General features: G+C 43.9%; 1 protein-coding gene across 10 annotated transcripts in view; it reads right to left on the minus strand.

The window, feature by feature from the left end:
• FNBP1L (formin binding protein 1 like) overlaps positions 1-9,016 on the minus strand; it is a 125,295-nt gene extending 116,279 nt beyond the window's left edge. For 7 of the 10 annotated variants that reach the window (XM_070078026.2, XM_051857498.3, XM_089300343.1 and 4 more), the window contains exon 1: positions 8,776-9,016. Coding sequence is in view for 4 of the 10 variants with exons in the window: in XM_017346074.4 (XP_017201563.1) it covers positions 8,776-8,799 (24 nt within the window). In the remaining 6 variants the exon portion in view is untranslated. Of the gene's footprint in view, positions 1-7,507; positions 7,602-8,775 lie in introns of all 10 variants that reach the window. The other 3 variants (XM_089300344.1, XM_070078022.2, XM_089300342.1) reach the window with 1 other exon arrangement.
• Between the last annotated feature and the right edge of the window lie 14,660 nt (positions 9,017-23,676).

Below are 23,676 nucleotides of genomic sequence, written 5' to 3' on the forward strand. Positions count from 1 at the left end.
CCGCAAGGCGGAGGATTAGCCTAGTGAGCCGCGGCGCCGGCCTCATGCATTAATTTTTAAAAATCATTTAGGAGGTCAAAATCCCAGGAAAGAATGAATGTAATCAAAGAAGCTGTTTTACAAATGTATAAAACAGGGGCCAGTGCTATGCCGCAGTGGGTTAAAATCCTGGCTTGCAGCACTGGCATCCCATACAGGCACCGGTTCATGTCCCTACTGCTATTCTTCAATCCAGCTCCCTGCTGATGTGTCTGGGAAAGCAGTGGCAGATGGCCCAAGAGCCTGGGTCCCTGCACCCACATCAGGATTCAGAGGAAGCTCTTGGCTTCAGATTGGCCCAGCTTCGGCCTTTGCAGCCATTTGGGGGAGTGAACCGGCAGGTGGAAGACCTCTCTCTCTGTCTCTCTCTCTCTCTCTGTCTGTAACTCTACCTCTCAAACAAAATCTTTTTTTAAAAAGACTCTGCTATGAAATAAACTAAAAAGCTTAAAAAAATGAGTCTAAAAGCCAAAGGCAAAAGGATTGCACATAATCACTGTACTCTAGTTGATAAAGCTGTTTCCCGCAGGGACATGGGATAACAACTCTGATGCTGCTAACAATTTGCTAGTTTGTCATAAAGAAGATGCTGAAAATAGTGCTCACTGTACTAGCGCTGCTCCCCATGAGACTCACAGGAGAAATTTCCCTTAATAAAATCTTTTGGAAAATGCTTTATTTGAAAAGCAGAGTGAGAGACTGAGGGAGTATTTATTAGAAAGGCAAAGCAAAAGAGAACGAGCAAGAGATAGAGATCTTCCATCTGCTGGTTCACTCCCCAAATGGCCTCACTGGCTAGGGCTAGGCCAGGCCAAAGCCAGGAACTTAGAACACCATCTAGAACTCCCATGTGGGTGGAAAGGGCCCAAACACTTAAGCCTTCTTCTGCTACTTCCCCAGCAAATCAGCACAGAGGGATCAGAAACAGGGCAGCCAGGCCTCAAACCAGCACTCCTGATACAGGAGGCCACTGTCACTGGCAACAGCTTAACCTACTGCGCTCCAATGCCAGCCCCAAGTTTGTTTTTTTTTTTTAGCATAAAGAAACTATCTTTCCTTTGACTATTTACACTCCCCACTTTACATCAGACCCTAGAAAACTTACAGTCACATGTCTGATTTACTGTTAACAAGCATAAAAGATTTTTTTGTCTCCATTTGGTTTACAAATTTCATTCTTGGTATCATTTTAGATTTCTGATCTTCATTTATTCCCATCTTTTGTTTCGGTCATCTTTAAGTTATTTTAAAGAAAAGTGGTAAGTAACTATGAAGTAATTTTGAGTCATTTTAAATGACTCTGACCAAAAATCTTTTATGAAAGAATTGAATTTGGGGAGAAGAGGAGTTTACAATTTATAGTATCAATGTGCCAGGTACTCCACTGGATGTTCGTTTATTTTACTTTCAGGCCAACTCTGTGAGGTTAAGTGGTGACTTAAACATGAAACTAAGAAAGGCTAACTTTTGTCATGCAAAGCTAAGCAACTTAAATTTGTATGATCCAAAATATCCTTTTATAGCAAGAGGCAGCCATGTAAGATCCCATCTCCTCTAAAATGTCTGCTCTGGAGGCCGATGCTGTGCCATAGCAGGTAAAGCCACTGCCTGCAGTACCGGCATCTCACATGGATGTTGGTTAGAGTCCCGGCTGCTCCACTTCTGATCCAGCTCTCTGCTATGGCCTGGGAAAGCAGTGGAAGATGGCCCAAGTCCTTGGGCCCCTGCACCTGCGCAGGAGACCCTGAAGAAGCTCCTGGCTCCAGCTATCGCAGCCATCTGGGAAGTGAACCAGTGGACAGAAGACCGCTCTGTCTCTGCCTTTCTATGACTCTGCCTTTCAAATAAATAAATAAATAAATCTTTAAAAAAAAAGTAACACTAACTAAAGATGATAGTTCCATAAGAAAGACCGTATATCCAGAATGTGCAGTCTGCAGAGAAGAGGTTGACAGGAACTGGTCAAGAAAGGGCATTCTAGGGGCCGGCACCAGGCGCACTAGGTTAACCCTCCACCTGTGGTGCCGGCATCCCATATGGGCGCCGGGTTCTAGTCCCGGTTGCTCCTATTCCAGTCCAGCTCTCTGCTGCGGCCTGGGAGGGCAGTGGAGGATGGCCCAGGTGCTTGGGTCCCTGCACCTCCCTCCCACATGGGGGACCGGGAGGAGGCACCTGGCTCCTGGCTTCGGATCGGCGCAGCTCCAGCCATTGTGGCCATTTGGGGAGTGAACCAACGGAGAGAGGACCTTTCTCTCTCTCTCTCTCTCTCTCTCTCTCTCTCACTGTCTGTAACTCTACCTGTCAAATAAATAAAATCTTAAAAAAAAAAAAAAAAGGCATTCTAGACAGTGATATCGACATAGATCAGTATTGTGGAATTAGGAAAGCAGCAAAAGTTGAGTAGCCCTAATGAAAAATCCAAAATTCAAAATGCTCGAAAAATTTGAGCATTAACCCAACACCACAAGTAGAAAGTTCCACATCTGATCTCATATGATAGGTCATAGTCAAGATGCAGATCCCCTAAAAATAGCGTTTAAAACTACCCTTCAGAATATGTGTATGAGGCACATATGAAGCATACATAAATTAAGAGTCCCCTCCCCAAGATACCTCATTATGTATAAGCAAATATGCCAAAATGGGAAAAAATCTGAACTCCAAAACACTTCTGGTCCTAAGCATCTTGAGTAAGGGATAGTCAACATGTATCACTTCAAAAATAAAAACTAAGCTTTGTCAGGGAAGGGCTAATATTAGAAGCCTTCATAATATCACCATACACAATAAAGTGCTTTCTATATAACGCAATATTGCTTAAAAAAAAAAAAAAAAGAATTTGTGAATTTCCGTGAGTACCTAGATTCCCAGCTCACTCCTGACTCCAGCTTTCTACTAACGCAGATCTTTGGGAGGTAGTGGTGATGGCTCAAGTAACTGTGTGTGGTCCACCCCACCACCCTTATGGGAGACCTAAATTCTATTTCTGGCTTTAGCCCTGGCCTAGTCCTACCATGTGGGCATATGGGGAGTGAACCAGTGGAGAAGACCCTAATTTTTGAAAACTTTTTAAACTGAATTCCTACAGCATTTTCATAGCCTTTGAATAAAAGTGATACAGTTCCATTAAGTTTTGCCAATCTCCTCTAGACAAGTATGCTCTTAAAAATGTGAAATAAAATCAAAGTCAACACTACAAATAAGATCTAACCAATCCACTACAGTAAGACTTAATTCCTTTGTTCCAGTTTTATCTATCAATGTAGCCTAAGATTTTATGAACTAAGTTAGCAGTCACTTCACCAAGCTATCAGTCAAGTAAACTGAAAAGAATTTTTAAGTCATTTCCTCCCAAATCTGTAAAAACATTTAGCCCAAGTACTAAACATTTTAACTTCATCATATTGTTGTCAGCTTGTTTAGATCTTCCTGGAGTGTCATCTACAACTGCCTAATCTACCACCATTCACAAAGGCCTGCAGAAACTTCCTCTAAAATGCACTTACTGATCAGTAATCAATACTCTGAGAAATGCAATGACTACTTTTCAATTGGGCAAAACAAGCAAGATCATGTGCAGACACTATTTCAGTGAAAACAAAGATTAATCCAGCCCCTACATTCAAGGGGTAACAACAGAGCATACTTTTAAGTGTTAAATAAAGTGCAATGAGGGTGTTACATAAAGAATCTACCTATTCTATCTTCCAACTCACATTTTTCTATTTCTTCTAAAAAGATAGTACAAACTGTATCAAATGCATTTAGCTAATAATATGATGAAAATAACAATCGCTTCCCAATTACACATTCTTTTTTAAAGATTTATTTAGGGGCCAGCATTGTGACATAGTAGGCTGAGCCTCTGCCTGTGGCAGATATACCATCTGAGTGCCAGTTCGTGTCTGTGGCTGCTCCTTTTCTGATCCAGCTCTCTGCTTATGGCCTGGGAAAGCAGAAGATGACCCAAGAGCCGGGGCCCCTGCACCCGTGTGGGAGACCCAGAAGAGGCTCCTGGCTCCAGATCAGCCCAACTCTGGCCATTGCTGCCATTTGAGGAATGAACCAGCAGATGGAAGACCCGTCTCTCCCTCTCTCTCTGCCTGTAATTCTACCTCTCAAATGAATAAAACATTTTTTAAAAAAATATCTATTTGAAAGGCAGAGTTAGAGAGAGAGGACAGAGACCTTCCATCTACTGGTTCACTCCCCAAATGGCCACATCAGCTAGAGTTGGGGCAGTCGGCAGCCAGGAGCCAGTAGCCTCTTTCAGGTCTCCCACATGGGTGCAGGGGCCCAAGCACTTGGGCTATCCTCCACTGCCTTCCCAGGCACATTAGTTCGGAGCTGGATTGAAGTGGAACAGCTGGGACTCAAATCAACGCCCAAATGGGCAGTGTTTTATCCACTGTGCCAAATCACCTTCCCCCAAATTACACACACTTAAAACTATGATTATAAGACCAGGAAATCAAGACATTAAAAAGGTTTATATGATCTTATATATTAAATCAGATATTTCAGTCTACCTTCTGACTCCCTAACTAGTCATTTTATTTCCCTTGGGCAGCAAATTATTTTAATAGGTAGATTTCTTTGAAAGAGAAGAAGAGATAGGAGAGACAGAGAGAGAGCCCTTCCATCTGTTGGTTCATTCCCCAAATGCCCAGGCCAAAGGAAGGAGCTTGAACTGCATCTGGTTCCCCCACATAGGTGGCAAAGACTCAAGTAGTTGGGCCATTATGCACTGCCTTCCCAGGCATATTCGCAGGAAGTTGGATTGGAAGTAGAGGAGACAGGACCGGAACTGGCACTCTTATACGGGATGCAGGTTGGCCCACTAGGCCACAACACTCAACCCACGTTAGCATATTCTGTACTAAATCACATAAACATGATGTACCACACCGTATCTTTTTCCGTATCTACATATACATACCTACACACAGATTTTTTCTTCTGTTCAACTTTAATTGGCTTCTGAGAAACCTACAAAGTTATCTCCTATTAAGTAAAACTTATTAACACAGGACTTCTTTAATTTCTAATTCCCTTATTTGTAAAAGAGCTAATAATTACAAAACCTGGGCTGTATGAAATTATTAGTTCAGATCTGACCCTCTTTCTGACCCAACTATTCTATCTTAGTAAGGAAATCAACCCAATAATCCATGTCCAGGATATTACCATATAATTTACCTAGCACCTTGAAAAACTACACAGTCATCTCTTTGGTCTGACCCAGGACACAGACCGTATATATTCATTCACTACAGACTTAAACACTCATTTGGAATACTAGAAATCCCTTAAAGCACTGCTCAAATTCATCACCAGTTAATTCACAACCCCTTATAAATGCTCAAAGTCTGACCAGACCCACTTAGCCTATCACTTTTTTCTTAAAGAAAACTTTTATTTAATAAATTTCAAAAGTAAAACTTTCAGATTATAGCAGTTCTTCCCCCCATAACCACCCTCCCACCTGCAAGCCATCCCATCTCCTACTCCCTCTCCAATACCATTCTTCATTAAAATTCATTTTTAATTATCTTTATATACAGAAGATCAACTCTATACTAAGTAAAGATTTCAACAATTTGCAGCCACACAGAAACACAAAGTATAAAGTACTGTTTGAAGACTAGTTTTACCGTTAATTCTCATAGTATAACACATTAAGGACAAAGATCCTACATGGGTAGCAAGTGCACAGTGACTCCTGTTGTTGACTTAACAATTGACACTCTTATTTATAATGTCAGTAATCACCTGAGGCTCTTGTCATGAGCTGCAAAGGCTATGGAAGCCTCTTGAGTTCACCAACTCTGACCTTATTTAGACAAGGCCATAATCAAAGTGGAAGTTCTCTCCTCCCTTCAGAGAAAGGTACCTCGTTCTTTGATGGCCCCTTCTTTCCACGGAGATCTCACTCATAGAGATCTTTCATTAGGTCATTTTTTACCACAGTGTCTTGGCTTTCCATGCCTGAGATACTCTCACACACTTTTTAGCCAGATCCGAATGCCTTAAGGGCTGACTCTGAGGCCAGAGTGCTGTTCAGGGCATCTGTCATTCTATGAGTCTGCTGTGTATCCCACTTCCCATGTTGGCTCATTCTCTCCTTTTTAATTCTATCAAATTATTAGCAAACACAGATCTTATTTATGTGATCCTTTTGACACTTAATCCTATCTTTAGGATCAGTTATAAACTTAAACCGATCACTTTAACTAGTAAGATTAGCCTATCACTTGATAGTCATACCCATGGACACTCAGTATTAAAGTAGTTCTATTGAGTTTTTTTATTCTCAAACAAGACTTAAGAATCATTAAAAAAAAGCAATAAAAACTCCAATGATTACTAACAACAGACTTAAATTTGAGTGCACAACTGTATACCATCCTTCTTTGCAACAACATATTCTCAATAATTAGGCTCTCGGACTGTAATGTGATCCTAGACATGAAATAATATTAGAATTGATTCCTAAATTAAAAATTTTAAGAGAATTTACCCAATACCAAATTCCTCATTGGCATCAGACAGTATAGGTGCTTGTATTAAATTACAATCCACTGGAAGCATAATATCCTATTCAAAACAGAGAACAGTAAAAACAGGAAGTCTAATCAGATTTCTCTAAGGTTTATTGTACTCCCAACAATAGTCCTCTATGCCAAGTACTACTTATCTAAGGTTGAGACATGGAGTTGATATTAGCTGAGTCTATGTAATGTAGTCTCTAACATATAGTTCCCTTGAGTTTCCAAACCACTAGGGATTTTAAAATACAGATACATAAATTTGGAAAGAAAAACTAAAAATCATTTTTCAGGATTTCCAAAAGATATAAAACAAATCTTAATTAGAACAGAAATTCCCATCACTTCTAAATTAACCTTTTCAAACTGCTGAGAAATTATCTAAATGCTCAAAGTAAATAAATTACAGGAGACACCCACGGACTACAATAGTTTCTTAATCCTTAAACTGTAAAGAAAAAATGCTTTAAAAACTGCATTTTAGTCTTCACTATTATTGTTTTTCCTTAACACTTTATCTATAGTGTGTCACAAAGTGAATTTAAGGGAAAAAATCTAAATGAAAAGTTAAATCTAAATAACAATCCTGCATTATTTTCCTATATGTATCTTTAAAAAGTGTTCTGTTCACACTTTAGCTTCCTGGAAGTGTGGATAATTTAAGTATGTAGTGGTAAAAATATTTTCAAACTATAAAGAAACATAAAATAAAGCTATGCCACCTTCTTTCATGGATGACACACTATAATCAATGATTACACAAAGCAAAAGGGAAATGATCAATACTGCTTGAGAACCCAGTCAATATAAAAGTTAAAGTTACATAGCCCATTTACTCTACAATGTTCCCCAACATACGAACAATTAATGTTATCTACAAAACAGAGAGGCTCTCCAGGCATCGTGCTGTGCTTACAAACCGACAAGCACTTGTCCAGAATCCTGCAGCAGGCTGATGTGGCCGCTAAGGAGGTGTCTCACACGAGGAACTCTTTCAGCTCTAAATTCCACAGGCTGCGAGTGAGGTGAAAAATACGAAATCATTCTGCCCTTCAATCGATCGACCTGCTCTCACTCCCACCCTAACAATGCACAGACTCGCACAAGTGCAAGCTCTCTCTCCCCTTTCTCTGCAGTGATTTCACCAGATCCTCGCAAACAAAAGGCACGGAAAATATGCACAGGTGGGATAAAAAGGGGAGTGGCTGAGGCCAGGCCGCCCCCGGGACAGCGCCCCCACGCCGCCGGCTTCCCCGGCCGGCCGCAGCAGAGAAATCACTGCCCGCCGCACCTCCACCCTGCTTGGCGGCGGCCGGTCCTCCGACCTATCACGCCCCACCCGCACCTTGGCCAGACCACGGGCATTGTCTGGAGCCTCCAGCGCTCAAGACAGGCAAGGCGGAAAGAGAAAAGGAAAAGGGGCGAAATAAAGACCGAATGGGGAATAGAGCAACCGGAGAGCCGAGCGGCTCCTTTAGGCAGCATTAGCTTCCTTCTGGCAAAATCAGTCGACGCCCGATTTCATTCAGGTCCCCGGCCCACCAGCCGAGTGCCCCCTAAGCTCTGCCCGTCCCGAGCACGGGGGCAGGGAGGGGAATGGGCGTGTAGCTTGGGCCTGGCTGGCCGGAGGCCGGGCTGCGAACAAAGCCGCCCAGCTCCCCTTACCTGGGGCTGGGGCGGCGCCTCCCGGCTCCCCGCGCCGTCCCGGCTCGGCGACGCCTCAGCCCTGCGGCCCCTGGCCGCGAGGGGGGTCACGGCAGGCCCCTTCCCCACTCGCGAACAGCGCCCCTTCGGGACAATGGGCCCCCTCCCCCGCCTCCAGGCGGGGAGATACAAAGGGAGAGAAGCGCGGCCCGGCGCGGAGCCAGGCGCCCGGAAAGTGAAGGCGGAGGAGGGAAAAGGGAAGGAGAGGATCGCGGCGGACGCCGAGCCCGCGGGCCGCCCCGCCGACAGTGCGGGGCGCTGCCCCAGAACCCCGCGGCAGCGGCAGGGGCGGGCGCGCCAGCTACCGCCCCCTCGACCCCCCGGCGAGGTCTGCACACAAAGACGAGCGTGGACCCTCACCCTCCGCCGGCGCCGGGGCGCGGACGGCCCAAGGCGCCCTGGCCGCCGACGGTCAGCGGCGCCCGCCCAGCCCGCGCCTCCCGGGAGCCACGGTCGTCGCGGGGCGCACCGCTCCCCGACTCACCCACAGCTCCGTGCCCCAGCTCATGGCGGAACCCGAGGCGGCTCGGACCGTCTGGCTGCCCCGCTGTCCGTTCGTCGGCTCCGCCGTCAGTCTGTCCGACCTCCCGCTCGCTGCCTGGCGGGCGCGCGGCTCAGCGGCTCTGCCTCGAAAGCTGCCGCCAGCGCCGGGCTCCCCAGTGAGTGAGAAAGACGCGACTGGAGAAGCCGCCGCCGCGTCCCCGCCTCCCGGAGTCGGGGGGGGGGGGGGGGGGGCCGGGGCCGAGGGGAGGCGGGACGCCGAGCCGGGAGGGGGCAAGACGCGGTGCACTGTGGGATCGGGGCGGACCCGCGCGCGGCTGGCCGCGGTCGGAGGGGTCCGCGCGCGAACGTGTCTGCCGTCAGCCCCCGTCACGCGTGGGGTCTCCGGCCGCCTGCCCCTCGGGACGCGGACAGTCCCTTCCGTCGCCGCCGCTCAGATCCCTGTCTCCCAGATGGAAAGGGAGGAAAGGAAAAGACGCCCACTGCCCCTGTTACCTCACCTCTGCTCTGAGCCCCAGTAGGCGAAGCAACTCCAGTCTACACCTTTCCTGCCTCTTAACTCCACAAAAGCCTTGGAATTAGAGAATTGTGTGTGTGGTGTGTGTGTGTGTGTTTTAAAATAACTGTAATTAAAAACAAGCGGTTAAGAGGATCTCTCAGTTCGAGCCTGATTTGCCACCTCACGTTTCTTGGGAATCACCACAATGTGTAGAGGCTGAATGTCAAATTCCATTGCTACCTACCTGATACTCTTTTTAATTTAAAATATTTTTTATTTTATTAAGTTTTGTCAAGAAATCATAAAAAGAAACAAAATGCCCAGTAATGGTTTGGCAATGTTGAATATTGCCATGACCTGAAATGGAAGATGTGGACTAACGTGAGCCCGGCTGTCGCCCGCGGGGGACCAGGAGCTTGTCCGATGCCCGGGAGTGGGCTCTTCGTGGATGGGGGTTGGGTGGCAGCCAGACGACCCTTTCCAGCATCTGGGGTCTGTCACTTCAGAAAATGGGAGCCTTGGAGGAGAAACCGCAGAGTTCCTTCTCTGCCTCGCTCCGTCGACAAGTTGGGCTGGTGCTGGGTGGATGTCGGGCACAGTATGTTTAGCAACTCCCCAACATATGCTTTAGTATTAATTGCTTCCCTCCTAAAACACACACACACACACACACACACACACACACACTTTGCAATCCAGTCAACTAATAGAGCGCTCCTCGGGGCGTGCTGACTGCTGGGCTCCAGGCTCTGGGTCTGCATTTCCGACTCCTCGCTTGCCCGGCCTGCACAGGGGCCCCAGTCCCCTGCCCGTTTCCGCGGGTCCTTGCCTAGCCGCTGCCCCTGGGGGTGGAGCCAAACAGCAGGAGCTCTCCTGACACACCTGGCACCGCGCTGGCTGAATTCTTCGCTGTCGTTCTCTGAGGCCAGCTTGAGCATACACTCTTCTTCAACTGGGTTATGGCCAATTTTTAAATGTGTATTTGTGCCATACAGTGAAAGTCTGGGAAGCCTCAACTGAACATCTTCTGATATTTTTCTATACAGACACTATTTCATATAGAATTTCTTCCAGGTTATTTATGTCACCTAGCACTACCGACTCCCTCTCTCCTCTCCTATCCCCTTCTCTCCTCTCCTCGTCTCTCAGTGGCTCACTAGACTTTATGAATGTTTAGCAAACACAAGTAACATTAATTAGTAAAGGAAACTATATTTATTAACTGCAGGTCTCATTACTTAGAATCACTCCAGTACTAAAAATGTGTGTTATCTAAAGTAGATAAAAATTAAGACATAGGAGCATAACTGAAATATGCTTTCCCTTTCAAAAGTAAAATACAAGGAGTCTTCCAAGAGTTCATGGAAAAATGCATATTATGAAAAACTTAAGGGACTCCAAAAATTTTTGCACCAAAATAAAGTTATCTTTTAATTCTATTTTCCACAAACTTTTTGAAGTACCCTCACATATATTATCAGCATAGGAGTTTATAGGGCTGCTTGTGATTTTTTACACATAATGAGAATCATTTGAAGAGTAAATTTTTTGTATCATTTTTTTCTTTGTGGATGCATGACAAGGCATTTTGTAAGAAGTTCAAACACATAATTTTTATCTCTTAAAAGAGGTAAAAGAACTCATAATCCTGACAGAAATCTATTATTAGTTTATTCCAGATGCTTCTACCATATCAAAATTTGAATCAATAAATGATACAAAATCTATCAAAACAAGTATCTCTTTTTGCTACTTTGCAAGCAATTAATTAAATAAAACAGTTTTATTTCCTATGACATTTTATAAGGTAATCAACACTAAAAAATTGAATAAATAATATTACTCTACTTTCTCCACATACAAGTGTTTTTACATTGGAGCCACACATTCTACTGAGTAAATGTGAAAGACCTTGAATTGCACAGGCTCTTTAGCAACTTAAACAATTACTATACCATATATTTTTATTAATGATAAAAAACCTTTATTAAATATATTTTCTCTTCAGGCATATGGTTGAATTCTCGTCTATAATAAGCCATTGAAGTATTACATTTTCTTTTGCATATTTTATCATGTATTAATTCATTCAAATCCCTCTTATAATTTTTTATATCTAAAGCATTTAGCTAATGTCCTGTCCAATTTCAAATTTTCCCTGCATGAATTCCTTTATTAAGGAAGAATCTGAAGCTCAATTGTTAACTGCACATTTGGGGATATATAATAATTTATTGGTCCAGATGCATCAAAATCCAACCATAAATCAATCTCTTGTCTTTAAATATTGGCAAAAGGTTATTCCATACACAAAATTAGCAATGTCTTAAGCACTTTTAGGAAAGTGGTTCCAAACAAAAAAACAAAGCTTTAGATCAACATAATGCCTGGAATATAGGGAGTTTTCTTAGCACATATGTAGCAGTGTCCCACCCATGAATGGTTAACAATCATAGAACTTCTAATACCTAAACAATCTCTAGCATAAATAGAAACTCCTTTCTTGTCATTTAAAAACCTTGACTCAGTCTTAAAATTAAAGCTATAGAGGCAGTGTCTGCAATTGAAATTAATATCTAAGTAGCTAAATCTGAGCAATCAAGCTAAAATGTCAGATAGAATATCAAAAACCATGTTCTTAGCACCTCTGTGTTAATGTTTCAAATGAAGCACCACCCCAGAAACGAGATCATAGTAGCATACTGATTCCACACCAGCCAAACAAAGAATGGCACTGGCTAGTTAACAGTCACCACTACTTTCTGTTCTGCCAGTTTTCCTAACCAAGAACTGGAAGAAATCCAAAACTTCAAGGGCATAGTGCAAGGTGACTCACTGAAGAAAAAGAAAGAGACAAGAGAGGCAAAGGGAGAGCGGGAGGAAAGAGGAAGACAGACTACCTATTACGTTATGACTTTTAGGATCCTACTGTCCATTACTGAATTCAATGAAAGTGTTTTATGCAATTGCTGTAATAAAACTTGGCAAAAGAAGAGACCTCTATATAAATCAAATGCAACAGATCTGCTTAAAGTAACTCGTTTCCACTTTTCTATGATTGTTGATTATTTCCTACTTCATTGTGATAGTACTGTGCAACCTAAAAAACATTTAAGTGCTGATGTAGATAGATTAAATGCTCTTCAGAGTAGGAGACCAGATAGAACAAAAGTTACAGATTCCTGTGTTTAATTGTACCCTCCCTAACCCACTCAAAATTTCCAATAATTAAATTCTTAAAGTATTACTATTTTTTTCCTTGTTGAGCTTTTTGGAAGTTTTTGGGCCTGTATGCATATCAGTTAACAAGGAGAATACATTGTTCTTTATTTTCTTTTTATGAAATACAATCAGGTACATCATGTGAACTCAAAGAAATAAAATAAGCTTATACAGGCTCACAAGAACAAATTGTTCAAATTTTCAGGAATTTTTGCAAACAAGTTGTTAAAAATGTTATCTTGGAGCCGGCGCCGCAGCTCACTAGGCTAATTCTCCGCGTAGCAGCGCCGGCACACCAGGTTCTAGTCCCGGTCGGGGCGCCGGATTCTGTCCCAGTTGCCCCTCTTCCAGGCCAGCTCTCTCTGCTGTGGCCAGGAAGTGCAGTGGAGGATGGCCCAAGTGCTTGGGCCCTGCACCCCATGGGAGACCAGGAGAAGCACCTGGCTCCTGGCTTCGGATCAGCGCGGTGAGCCTGCCACGGCAGCCATTGGAGGGTGAACCAACGGCAAAAGGAAGACTTTTCTCTGTCTCTCTCTCTCACTGTCCACTCTGCCTGTCCAAAAAAAAAAAAAAAAAAAAAAAAAAGAATGTTATCTTGGGAGCAGGCATTTGGCCTAGCAATTAAGACACTTGTTGGAACACCTGTATCCCATACCAGAGTGCCTGTGTTCAGCTTCTGGCTCTGTTCCTGATTCCAGCTTCCTGCTAATGAGTGCCCTGGGGATCAGCAGCTGATGTCTCAAGTTTTGGGGTCCCTGGCAACCACATGGGAGACCTGGATTATGTTCCTGGCTCCCAGCTTCTGCCTGGCCCAACCCTGGCCACTGTGGGCATTTGGAGAGTGAACCAGTGGATAGGCGCTTGCTCTGTCTCTAATAAAAAAAATCTTTTGTTTTTTAAATGGAGAATTTGTTTCAAAATCTTTCAGAGACCTTTTTTTTTTTTTTCAATTGTGTCTGACAGGTGAATAAAAGATGAAATCATTCTGAATGGGCTGGCACTGTGACTCACTTGGTTAATCCTCTGCCTGCGGCGCCAGCATCCCATATGGGCACCAGGTTCTAGTCCCAGTTGCTCCTCTTCCAGTCCAGCTCTCTGCTGTGGCCTGGGAGGGCAGTGGAGGATGGCCCAAGTGCTTGGCCTCCTGCACCCACGTGGGAGACCAGGAAGAAGCACCTGGCTTGGGATTGTCATAGCTCCAGCTGTAGTGGCCATTTGAGGAGTGAACCAGTGGAAGGAAGACCTTTATCTCTCACTGTCTACAACTCTACCTGTCTAATATTAAAAAAAAAAAATTTAAAAAGAGGGAGGAACTTCTAACACTCTTTATATACACAGAATACATCTGGAGGGACACACAAGATACTTGAAGATGAGTGAGAAGTCCTACTTTTCACCATTACCTTTTTTATAACATTTATTTTTATTATAATGTCCATGATTTATCTATTTAAAGAGTTTAAAATTACAAATAAACCAGCAGTATCCAGGCCTCATTCTAGGCCTGCTGAGTGAGAATTTCTGGATTTCCAAAAGTTAGGTCTTCATGTTTTTATTTATGCATTTTTTTTAAACTCCACAGTATATACTTTATTTATTTATTTATTGACAGGTAGAGTTAGATAGACAGTGAGAGAGAGAGAGAGACAGAGAGAAAGGTCTTCCTTCCGCTGGTTCACCCCCCAAAATGGCCGCCACGGCTGGCGCACTGCGCCGATCTGAAGCCAGGAGCCAGGTGCTTCTCCTGGTCTCCCATGGGGTGCAGGGCCCAACCACTTGGGCCATCCTCCACTGCCTTCCTGGGCCACAGCAGAGAGCTGTCCTGGAAGAGGAGCAACCGGGACAGAATCCGGCACCCCGACCAGGACTAGAACCCGGTGTGCCAGCGCTGCAGGTGGAAGATTAGCCTAGTGAGCTGCGGCGCTGGCCATATACTTTATTTTTAATTGAGAGAAAAAGAGAGAAAGAGAGAGAGAGAGAAAGAGGTTTTATCTACTGGTTCACTCCCCAGAAGCCTACCAACATCCAGGACAGGACAGGGGCAAAGCTGAGAGCTAGGAACTCAGTCCAGGTCTCCTACATGTGTGGCAGAAACCCAGTTAGTGAAGCCATCATTGCTGCGACCAGAGACTGTGTTAACAGGAGGGTGGAATTAGGAGCCAGGGCAGGTACCAACTCCAGGTACTCCAATGTGGGATGAAAGTGTCTTAACCCCTAGGTTGAGTGCCTGCCCTTCCACTGTGTATTTTAATTATACAATAAAATCACATGCTTGCTCTGCGGCATTTGCAAAAAGTAACGATCACGAATACAGCTACCACGCCCTCACAGACTCACCTCCCCCTGTATCTTACAGGAACGCTACGGAAGGTGAATGAGTCACTTCCAGTGGGGCTGGAGAGGTTCTGCTTAGAAGTCATAAGGAGTGAGTCAAGCCCCTGCACACTCAGGAAGATGAGACAGGAAACTGCTCAGTGTTTAAGTTGAAGACTCAGGAACGTGGACTAATTAATGTTTTTGGCCACCAGATTATGACAAGGGGTAATTGAGCATTTACTTATCCTTCTATTAAGTACCTGCCTTTTCGGCACTTCTAGTGGGTGAGGCAAGATATAACAAGGAACTGCCACTCATCATAGGAATTTGCCCCATCCACTGCATGGAGACACCCTCACCTGTTCAAAGTTTACCTTATGCTACCCATTACCCAGCAAGTGTCAGTGCTCAAAGAAGGTCTACGACACGTCAGGACTGAGCTTGCAAAGAGGAGGCATGCACTCCACACATCATTCTGGAGCCACCCTGGGTCAGTGGTGTCTCTCCTTTACCCACACTTCTCTCCAGTTGAGCAAAATTGGCAGGAAAGAATGTCTTTGGTTTGTTCGGTTTTTTTCTTTCCATCTGCTTGAGAGGCAGAGAGAGAGAGTATTCCATCTGCTGGCTTACTCCCCAGTTGCTTGCCACACCAGGGCCAGGCCAAAGCCAGGTGCTGGAACTCATCTGGATCTCCCACGTGTGTGGCAGGGGCCCATGTAGTTGAGCTGTCATCTGCTTCCCTCCAGGGTGTGCCTTAGCAGGAAGCTGGATGAGAAGCAGAGCAGCCAGGACTTGAAGCATTACTCTCATAAGGAATGCAGTGCAAGCAGCAGCTTAACCCACTGAGACACTGTTGCTTCCAGGGAGAGAATTTCTTCATAGGCAAACATACAATATGAGAAGCAATACATTTTTATTCTTTTTTTTGTTAGTGTGCTATATCTGATCTGTGTGTCCAGAGGAAAGGAATGCCATAAACTACATGAGCACAGCACAATTTATGCGATATATTTGATTCTATCCACACAGTCAACTCTATACTACTTTGAGCCTGTGTCTTAGAAAATGGTGTCTGCGGCCGGCACCACAGCTCACTTAGCTAGTCCTCCACCTGCAGCGCCGGCGCCCTGGGTTCTAGTCCTGGTTGTGGTGCCAGTTCTGTCCCCGTTGCTCCTCTTCCAGTCCAGCTCTCTGCTGTGGCCCAGGAAGGCAGTGGAGGATGGCCCAAGTGCTTGGGCCCTGCACCCTCATGGGAGACCAGGAGAAGCACCTGGATCCTGGCTTCAGATCAGCGTGATGCACCTGCCGCAGCACGCCGGCCGTGGCGGCCATTGGAGGGTGAACCAATGGCAACTTTCTCTCTGTCTCTCTCTCTCTCTCTCTCTCACTGTCCACTCTGCCTGTCAAAAAAAAAAAAAAACCTAATTAATTAAAAAAAAGAAAATTGTGTCTGCTTCTCTTCTACTGACAGTAGTCTAGAGGATCTTCAAGACACTTTAGTCTCCAAATTGCGTAATTCGAGTAATTGTGGGTATTTCACTTGTTCTTTGGCAGATGGTGATAATCCTGCACACTCCGCTGGTTAGAAGGATCCCGGATGACCACACAGTTCCTTGTCTGTGAACTCTTCCGGGCCTCTGTGCATGTGTTCCTCTCCATCCAGGTGAGTCTTACCATTCCTGAGAACCCGCTTCACATGTGAGCACTCCAACAAGTGTCCATGAATCTCCTGTTCTCTCTCCTTTTTGCTCCTGACCTTGTACTTGGTGCTCTACTTTATGTTCCTATTGATCCTGATACCATTGCATACAACAGTGCAGATGGCCTTTATGTTTGTCTGCCTTCTTTGAGGACTGGACTATTCCTGGTATAAGTATTCAAATAAATTGTATTAGTTGAGAACATTTCATTAATAAATTAAGATTCACTTTCTGCATATCATTGAGGTTGACTATAGATGTAGCTAAATCATACCTCTCGGATTTATTTTCAGATTCCTTTATGTCAAATACCTATTATCGGGGCTGGCATCGTGGCATGGAGGGTAAGGCTGCTGCCTATGGTACCGGCATCCCAAATGGGCACTGGTTCCAGTCCTGGCTGCTCCAGCTTTCTGCTATGGCTTGGGAAACCAGTGGAAGATGACCCAAGTCCTTGGGCCCCTGTACCCACATGGAAGACCCAGAAGAAGCTCCTAGCTTCGGATCAGTGCAGCTCCAGTTGTTGCAGCCATCTGGAAAGTGAACCAATGGATGGAAGACCTTTCTCTCTCTCTCTCTCTCTCTCTCTCTCTCTGCCTCTGCCTCTCTGAAACTCTACCTTTCAGATAAATATCTTTTAAAAAAATACCTGTTATCAGGACAGACATTTGGCCTAGCAGTTCAGATGCTGGTTGGGACACCTGCAGCCCACATCAGAGTGCCTCCAAGTCCCAGGTCCACTTCCAATTCTAGATTTCTGCTAATGTAAACCACACTGGGAAGTAATAGCTGATGGCTCAGATAATTGGGTCCCTCCCACCCTTGCAGGAGACTTGAATTGGATTTCCAACTTCTGATTTCACCCTGGCTTAGCCTCAGCTGTTGTGGGCATTTGGGTAGTGATCCAGCAAATAGGAGCTTTCTCTCTCTCTCTGCCTCTCCATCTAAGATAATTTTTTAAAATATCTACTAGCAACTGGCGCTGTGGCACTGTCGATTAAAGCCCTAGCCAGCAGTGCCGGTATCCCATGTGGGTGCCAGTTCATGTCCCGACTGCTCCACTTCTGATCCAGCTCCCTACTAATGTGCCTGGGAAAGCACTGGAGGATGGCCCAAGTCCTTGGGGCCCTGCACCCACGAGGGAGAACTGGAAGAAGCTCCTGGCTCCTGGCTTTGGATCAGCTCAGCTCCGGCAGTTGCAGACATTTGGGGAGTGAACCAGCACATGGAAGACCTCTCTCTGTGTGTCTCTACCTCTCTCTGAAACTCTGTGTTTCAAATAAAATAAATCTTTAAAAAAACCCCTACTATCTCATTTTTATTTACTTTCAACTGCCAATAAGTTAGAATTTATGTTTTTGTCTTATTTTATCTTAAAATAAAAGATTATTTATGGGCCAGCACTGTGGTATAGCAGGTAAAGCTGCCGCCTGCATCTCATATGGGCGATGGTTTGAGTCCCGGCTGCTCTACTTCCAATCCAGCTCTCTGCTATGGCCTGGGAAAGCAGTAGAGGATGGCCCGAACTTGGTCGCCTGCACCCACATGGGAGACCCGGAAAAAGCGCCTGGCTCCTGGCTTTGGATCTGCTCAGCTTGGCTGTTGCAGCCAACTGGGGAGTGAACCAGAGGATGGAAGACCTCTCTGTGTGTGTGTGTGTAACTCTGACTGTCAAATAAATAAATAAAAATATTTTTAAAAAGATTATTTATGGGGGCCGGCACTGTGGCGCAGAGGGTTAACACCTGGCCTGAAGCACTGGCATCCCCATTTGGGTGCCGGTTCTAGTCCCAGCTGCTCCACTTCCAATCCAGCTCTCTGCTATGACCTGGGAGAGCAGTAGAAGATGGCCCAAGTCCTTGGGCCCCTGCACCCATGTGGGAGAACCAAAAGAAGCTCCTGGCTCCTGGCTTCGGATTGGCACAGCCCCAGCCGTTGCAGCCAATTGGGGAGTGAACCAGCAGCTGGAAGACCTCTCTCTCTCTGCCTCTCCTCTCTCTGTGTAACTCTGACTTTCAAATAAATAAATCTTTAAAAGATTATTCATGAAATAATATTCTTAATTGTACTTTTTTGCAAGATAGGAAAATAATGGGCAAGGGTTAGTATTTTTGGTTTGTAAAATGCAGATATTTTCATAGATTTTTAAAATGAATGAACACCCTCAAACTTGAAAGATTTTTTTAATTGTATATAAAAATGGGATCAATTGGGGCTGGCCTTGTAGACAGCAGATTAAGCCACTGCTTGGGATGCCCTCATCCCATATTAGAGTGCCAGTTCCAGTCCTGGCTGCTCCACTTCCAGTCCAGCTCCCTGATAATGTGCCTGAGAAAGAAGGGGCAGATGGCCCAAGTACTTGAGAGTTCTGGGCTCCTGTCTTTGGCCTGGACCAGCCCTGGTCATTGTGGCCATTTAGGGAGTGAACTAAAGGATGGAAGACCTCTCTCTCTGTCTCCCTCTCTCTCACACTGTGCCTTTCCAAATAAATAAATGTTTAAAAAATGGGATCAGGGAGCCGGTGCCGTGGTTCACTTGGTTAATCCTCCACCTGTGGCGCCGGCATCCCATATGGGCGCCGGTTCTAGTCCCAGTTGCCCTCTTCCAGTCCAGCTCTCTGCTGTGGCCCGGGAGTGCAGTGGAGGATGGCCCAAGTGCTTGGGCCCTGCAACCACATGGGAGACCAGGAGAAGCACCTGGCTCCTGGCTTCAGATCAGCACAGCGCCAGCCATAGCGGCCATTTGGGGAGTGAACCTACGGAAGGAAGATCTTTCTCTCTCTCTCTCTCTCTCTCTCTCTCACTGTCTATAACTCTGTCAAATAAAAAATAAAAATAAAAATAAAAATAAAAGAAAAAATGGAATCAGTTAATTATTTTAAATTTTGTTTTGAAATCCAGGTTGAAGCAATTTTCTTTTAATGTTTATTGTTTTAAAGGCAGAGCAAGGTGAGAGTGAGAGTAAGAGTGAAAGAGAGAGAGAGAGAGAGAGAGATCTTCCAAACTCTGGTTTACTCCAGAAGTGTCTGCAACAGCCAGGGTGCCATCCAGATCCACATGGATAGCAAGGACTCAGGTATTTGAGCCATTATCTGCTGCCTTCCCATGATGCATTTTCAGAAAGCTGGATTGAAAGCAGAGGAACTGGGACTTGAACCCACACTCTATAATGTGATGCAGGCATTCCCAGCAGCAGCTGAACCTGCTTTTACCAAACACCTACCCTGAAGAAGCTCTTGTTGTCATCGTTGTTGTTTCAGATTTTATTTATTTATTTGAGAAGCAGACTTACAGACAGAGAGAGACAGAAAGAAAAGTCTGGTGATCCACTGGTTCACTCCCCAGATGGCTGCAACAGCCAGAGCTGAGCTATCCGAAGCCAAGAGCCAAGAGCCAGGAGCCTCTCCTGGGTCTCCCACGTGGGTACAGGGACCCAAGCACTTGGGCCACACAAACCAGACTACAAATATGCAATTTTTAAACAGCGGGGGCCAGGATTCATGGGGTGCTTATTTTCATCCTTTATTGTTGCAAAAAGATAAGAGAAGAAATGCTCAATTTTGTGTTATTGTTGTTTCTTCTCAAATGGGATTTTCAAAGGTTTGGCTCAGGTTGGTTACAAGGCAGATCAATACAATCTTTGAGAGTGATTAGTTGATCCTAAGGTGTCTACAGAATCATCTCTAAGCCTCCATAATCTGCTTCACTTCAAGCGAATTATTTGTTTATTCTCAATTATTTGTTTATTCCCCCAAGAAAGGAGTTTTAAACTCTCCAGAAAATATAACACATTTTGGTTAATAAGACTATCCCCCCCGTAATTACATGAGTTCAAGTTGCATCAAAACCATGCAACTGTCTAAATATTAATGGATTTTAATGGGACTTTAACAGCATTTATTTTCAGAAAACAGGATCACTACCAAAGGATGAACTTTTGCTAAATATAGGTATGCTCCATTTTACACAAACCAGATACAGTTTTCAAAAATTTGAAAGTAAGATATTCATATTGGCACTGCAGAGTGGAAAGTTGTAGTCTCTTTAACAAAAAGTGCCAGATCACCTGGATATCCTTACGAAGAGAGTGAATCTTGACCTCCTACCTCATGTGATACAAAAAATTCTATTCTAAGCATATTTTAAATCAAACTGTGAAAATAAGTTTTATAATTAATACAGTAAAGTTTCTAAAATATACCATATGAGAAAATCTTCATTATCTTGGTGTAATCAAGAATTTTAAAAACAAGATCCAAAAAGCACTAACAATCATAAAGAAAAAATTGATAAAAAATTAAAATGTGTCAAAACTTTTTTTAAGAGAATGAAAATACAAGTCCAGAATTTGTTAGCAATAAGAGATTGTGTTAGCAATAAGTAACTCCACAAGGACTCATATGTAGAATAAGAACTTCTGCAAAACAGTTAGATAGAACACATAATGGAAAATTCGCAAAATGCATGAATCACAATGCACTTACACAAGAAAATATTTAAGTAGTCAACAAACGTTTTGTTGCTTTTGTTTCTTTCTTTTTTCATTTTATTTGAAAGGCAAAAAGAGAGAAAGAGGTCTTCCATCCACTGGTTCATTCCCCAAATGCTTACAACAGCCAGGACTAGGCTAGGCCAAAGCCAGTAGCCCAGGACTCAGTCTCGGTCTCCCACAAGGGTAACAGGGACCGAAGTATCTCCCAGGGTTCATGTTAGCAGAGAGTATTTTATTACCATTATTATTACTATTTAAGAAACAGAGAGACAAAGAAAGACGGACTGAGAGAGAGTGGGAGAGTTCCCATCCACAATTTCGTTCCCCAAGTGCCTGCAATAGCCAGGGCTGGATCAGGCCAAAGCTGAAAGGTGGGAACTCAATGGAGGTCTCCAAGATGGGTGACAGGGGCTCAGCTACTTAAGCCATTGTCAGTGTCTCCCAAGATCTGAGTTAGCTGGAAGATGGAATTGGGAGCAGAGCCGAGACTCAAAGCCAAGCACTCCAATATGGGCACTGGCATCCCCCCCAACCAGTGTGGGTAAAGATTGAGAGGAGGAACATAAAGTAATATTCCTTCATTTGAAGTGGGTGATGCATACACAGGTGATTTTACTTTGTAATGCTACTTTAAACTGGTGGTTCTCTGTGTACTTTATGGGATACATGATATATTTAAGTTTTTTTAGGAAGTGTACATAGGGAGGGTCTTCAAAAATTTTATGGCAGAGCAAGTTATGCTGAAGTTGGTGACATCCCCATCCCCTGTCAGAGTGCCTGTTAGAGTCCTGCCCCCTCCTCTTCCTACTGACGCTCCTGGGAGACAGCAGGATGATGCCTCAGGCATGTGGGTCCCTACCACTCAGGTATAAGACCTGGATAGAGTTCCAGGCTCCTGGCTTCAGCCTGGCCCAGCCCTGGCTGTTGGAAGTGTTTGGGGGAATAAACCAGTAGATGAAGGACCTGACTCCCTGCTCTCACTCTGCCTTTCAAGTAGTTGAAAATAAACATTTTTTTAAAGTTCATGGAAAATGCATCCTATTAAAAAAAACTATGAATGAATTTGAAAAAGAAGTTTTACCAAAATAAACTTTAATTTCATTTTTTCCACATACCTTTTAAAGGACCTTCATATATATTTAAGAAAACATTTGGGATGTTTATTTACCTTGTAAAAATAATTCTGGTTCCCAAAAGGAATGTTACATCTTTCACAGTGTCTTTCAATTCTCACGGAACTTTTCAGAAATATATCCATTGATAACAGGAGTTACACCTATGCAAATCATTATTCAACATAGACAAGGTTAGTCATTGCATTAGTTTTGACTGCCATCTAATGGTAAGAATGCTGTATTACACAGAAGCCAACTCAGCCTGCTGCGGCAGTAAGCAAAAGGACATTGGCTTTGGCTACAAATTGTGGGATGGCTTTTCAGTAGAACTTATTATATGCACATGTATAAAATTAGGACATTATGTACATATTATGATATCCATTTAGGATTGTTAAATCTGAAATAAAACAGAATTTTCCATTTCTTCATGTGAAAAGTTCATGACCCTACTGTAATTTTTATTCTTTTTTTTGACCATACTTTCCAGTCCTTTGAGATTGCAGCCCACATAGTAAGTAAATATCAGGCAGCAAGGTCATATATAGTTCAATGAACATCAGCGTTCCAAAAGACAAATAAAGTTAATACATGTTTATCCATTCCTTCACTACAAGCAGTGCTCAATACAAACCAGTGTGCCAGCTTACAGTATTCTACTTAGACCCACACACTTCAATGGGATTTTTGAAAGCACAGGCCTACACAATATACTACTAATTTGACTAAGAAGTTAAATACATTAGATGACTCTACAACTAAAAGAAAAATAGAGAATTTTTAGGTGAGAATAAGCACTTTTGAGCTTCCAGTATTAACTAGATTCTTTTTTCAAAGATTTATTTACTTATTTGAAAGTCAAAGTTACACAGAGAGAGAAGGAGAGAGACAGAGAGAGAGAGAGAGAGGTCTTCCATCCACTGGTTCACTTCCCAGATCCCACAATGGCCAGAGAAGTGCCAATCTGAAGCCAGAAGCCAGGATCTTCTTCCAGGTCTCCCCCATGGGTGCCGGGGCCCAAGGACTTGGACCATCTTCCACAGCTTTCCCAGGCCAAGTCAGAGAGCTGGATCAGAAGTAAAGTAGCTGGGTCTTGAACTGGCGTCCAAATGGGATGCCAGCACTGCAGGTGGCGGTTTTACCCTCTACATCACAGCGCCCGCCCCTAACTAGATGTTTTTAAAGCAAAGAGTAGTTTCCCTAGGCTAGCCCTTCGAAAGAACCTTTAAATCAACTAGCAACATTTTTTGGTAGATTTCAGCAACTTCTATGGAAATCTGAGAAACGGGAAAAAAGTAGGAAAAGAAAAAACTTTATTTATATTTCTACCAGTACTCTGCCCCTACCAATTCCAGCTTGCTTACCAAGTAACCAAGATGAGCATAGTTTTATCTTCCAGCAAATTGTCACAATTCCTTATATTTCAGAGTCAATTAACTGTTTACATGTTTTAACAGTTTAATTGAAGGTTAAGTGACATATAATCAACTGCTCATCTTTAAGGGGATATATGTACATACTGATGAAACCATAACCATAAT

This window comes from Oryctolagus cuniculus, chromosome 7, assembly GCF_051225735.1.
Source record: "Oryctolagus cuniculus isolate XC-2025 breed Fujian yellow rabbit chromosome 7, ASM5122573v1, whole genome shotgun sequence".
NCBI lineage: Eukaryota > Metazoa > Chordata > Mammalia > Lagomorpha > Leporidae > Oryctolagus > Oryctolagus cuniculus.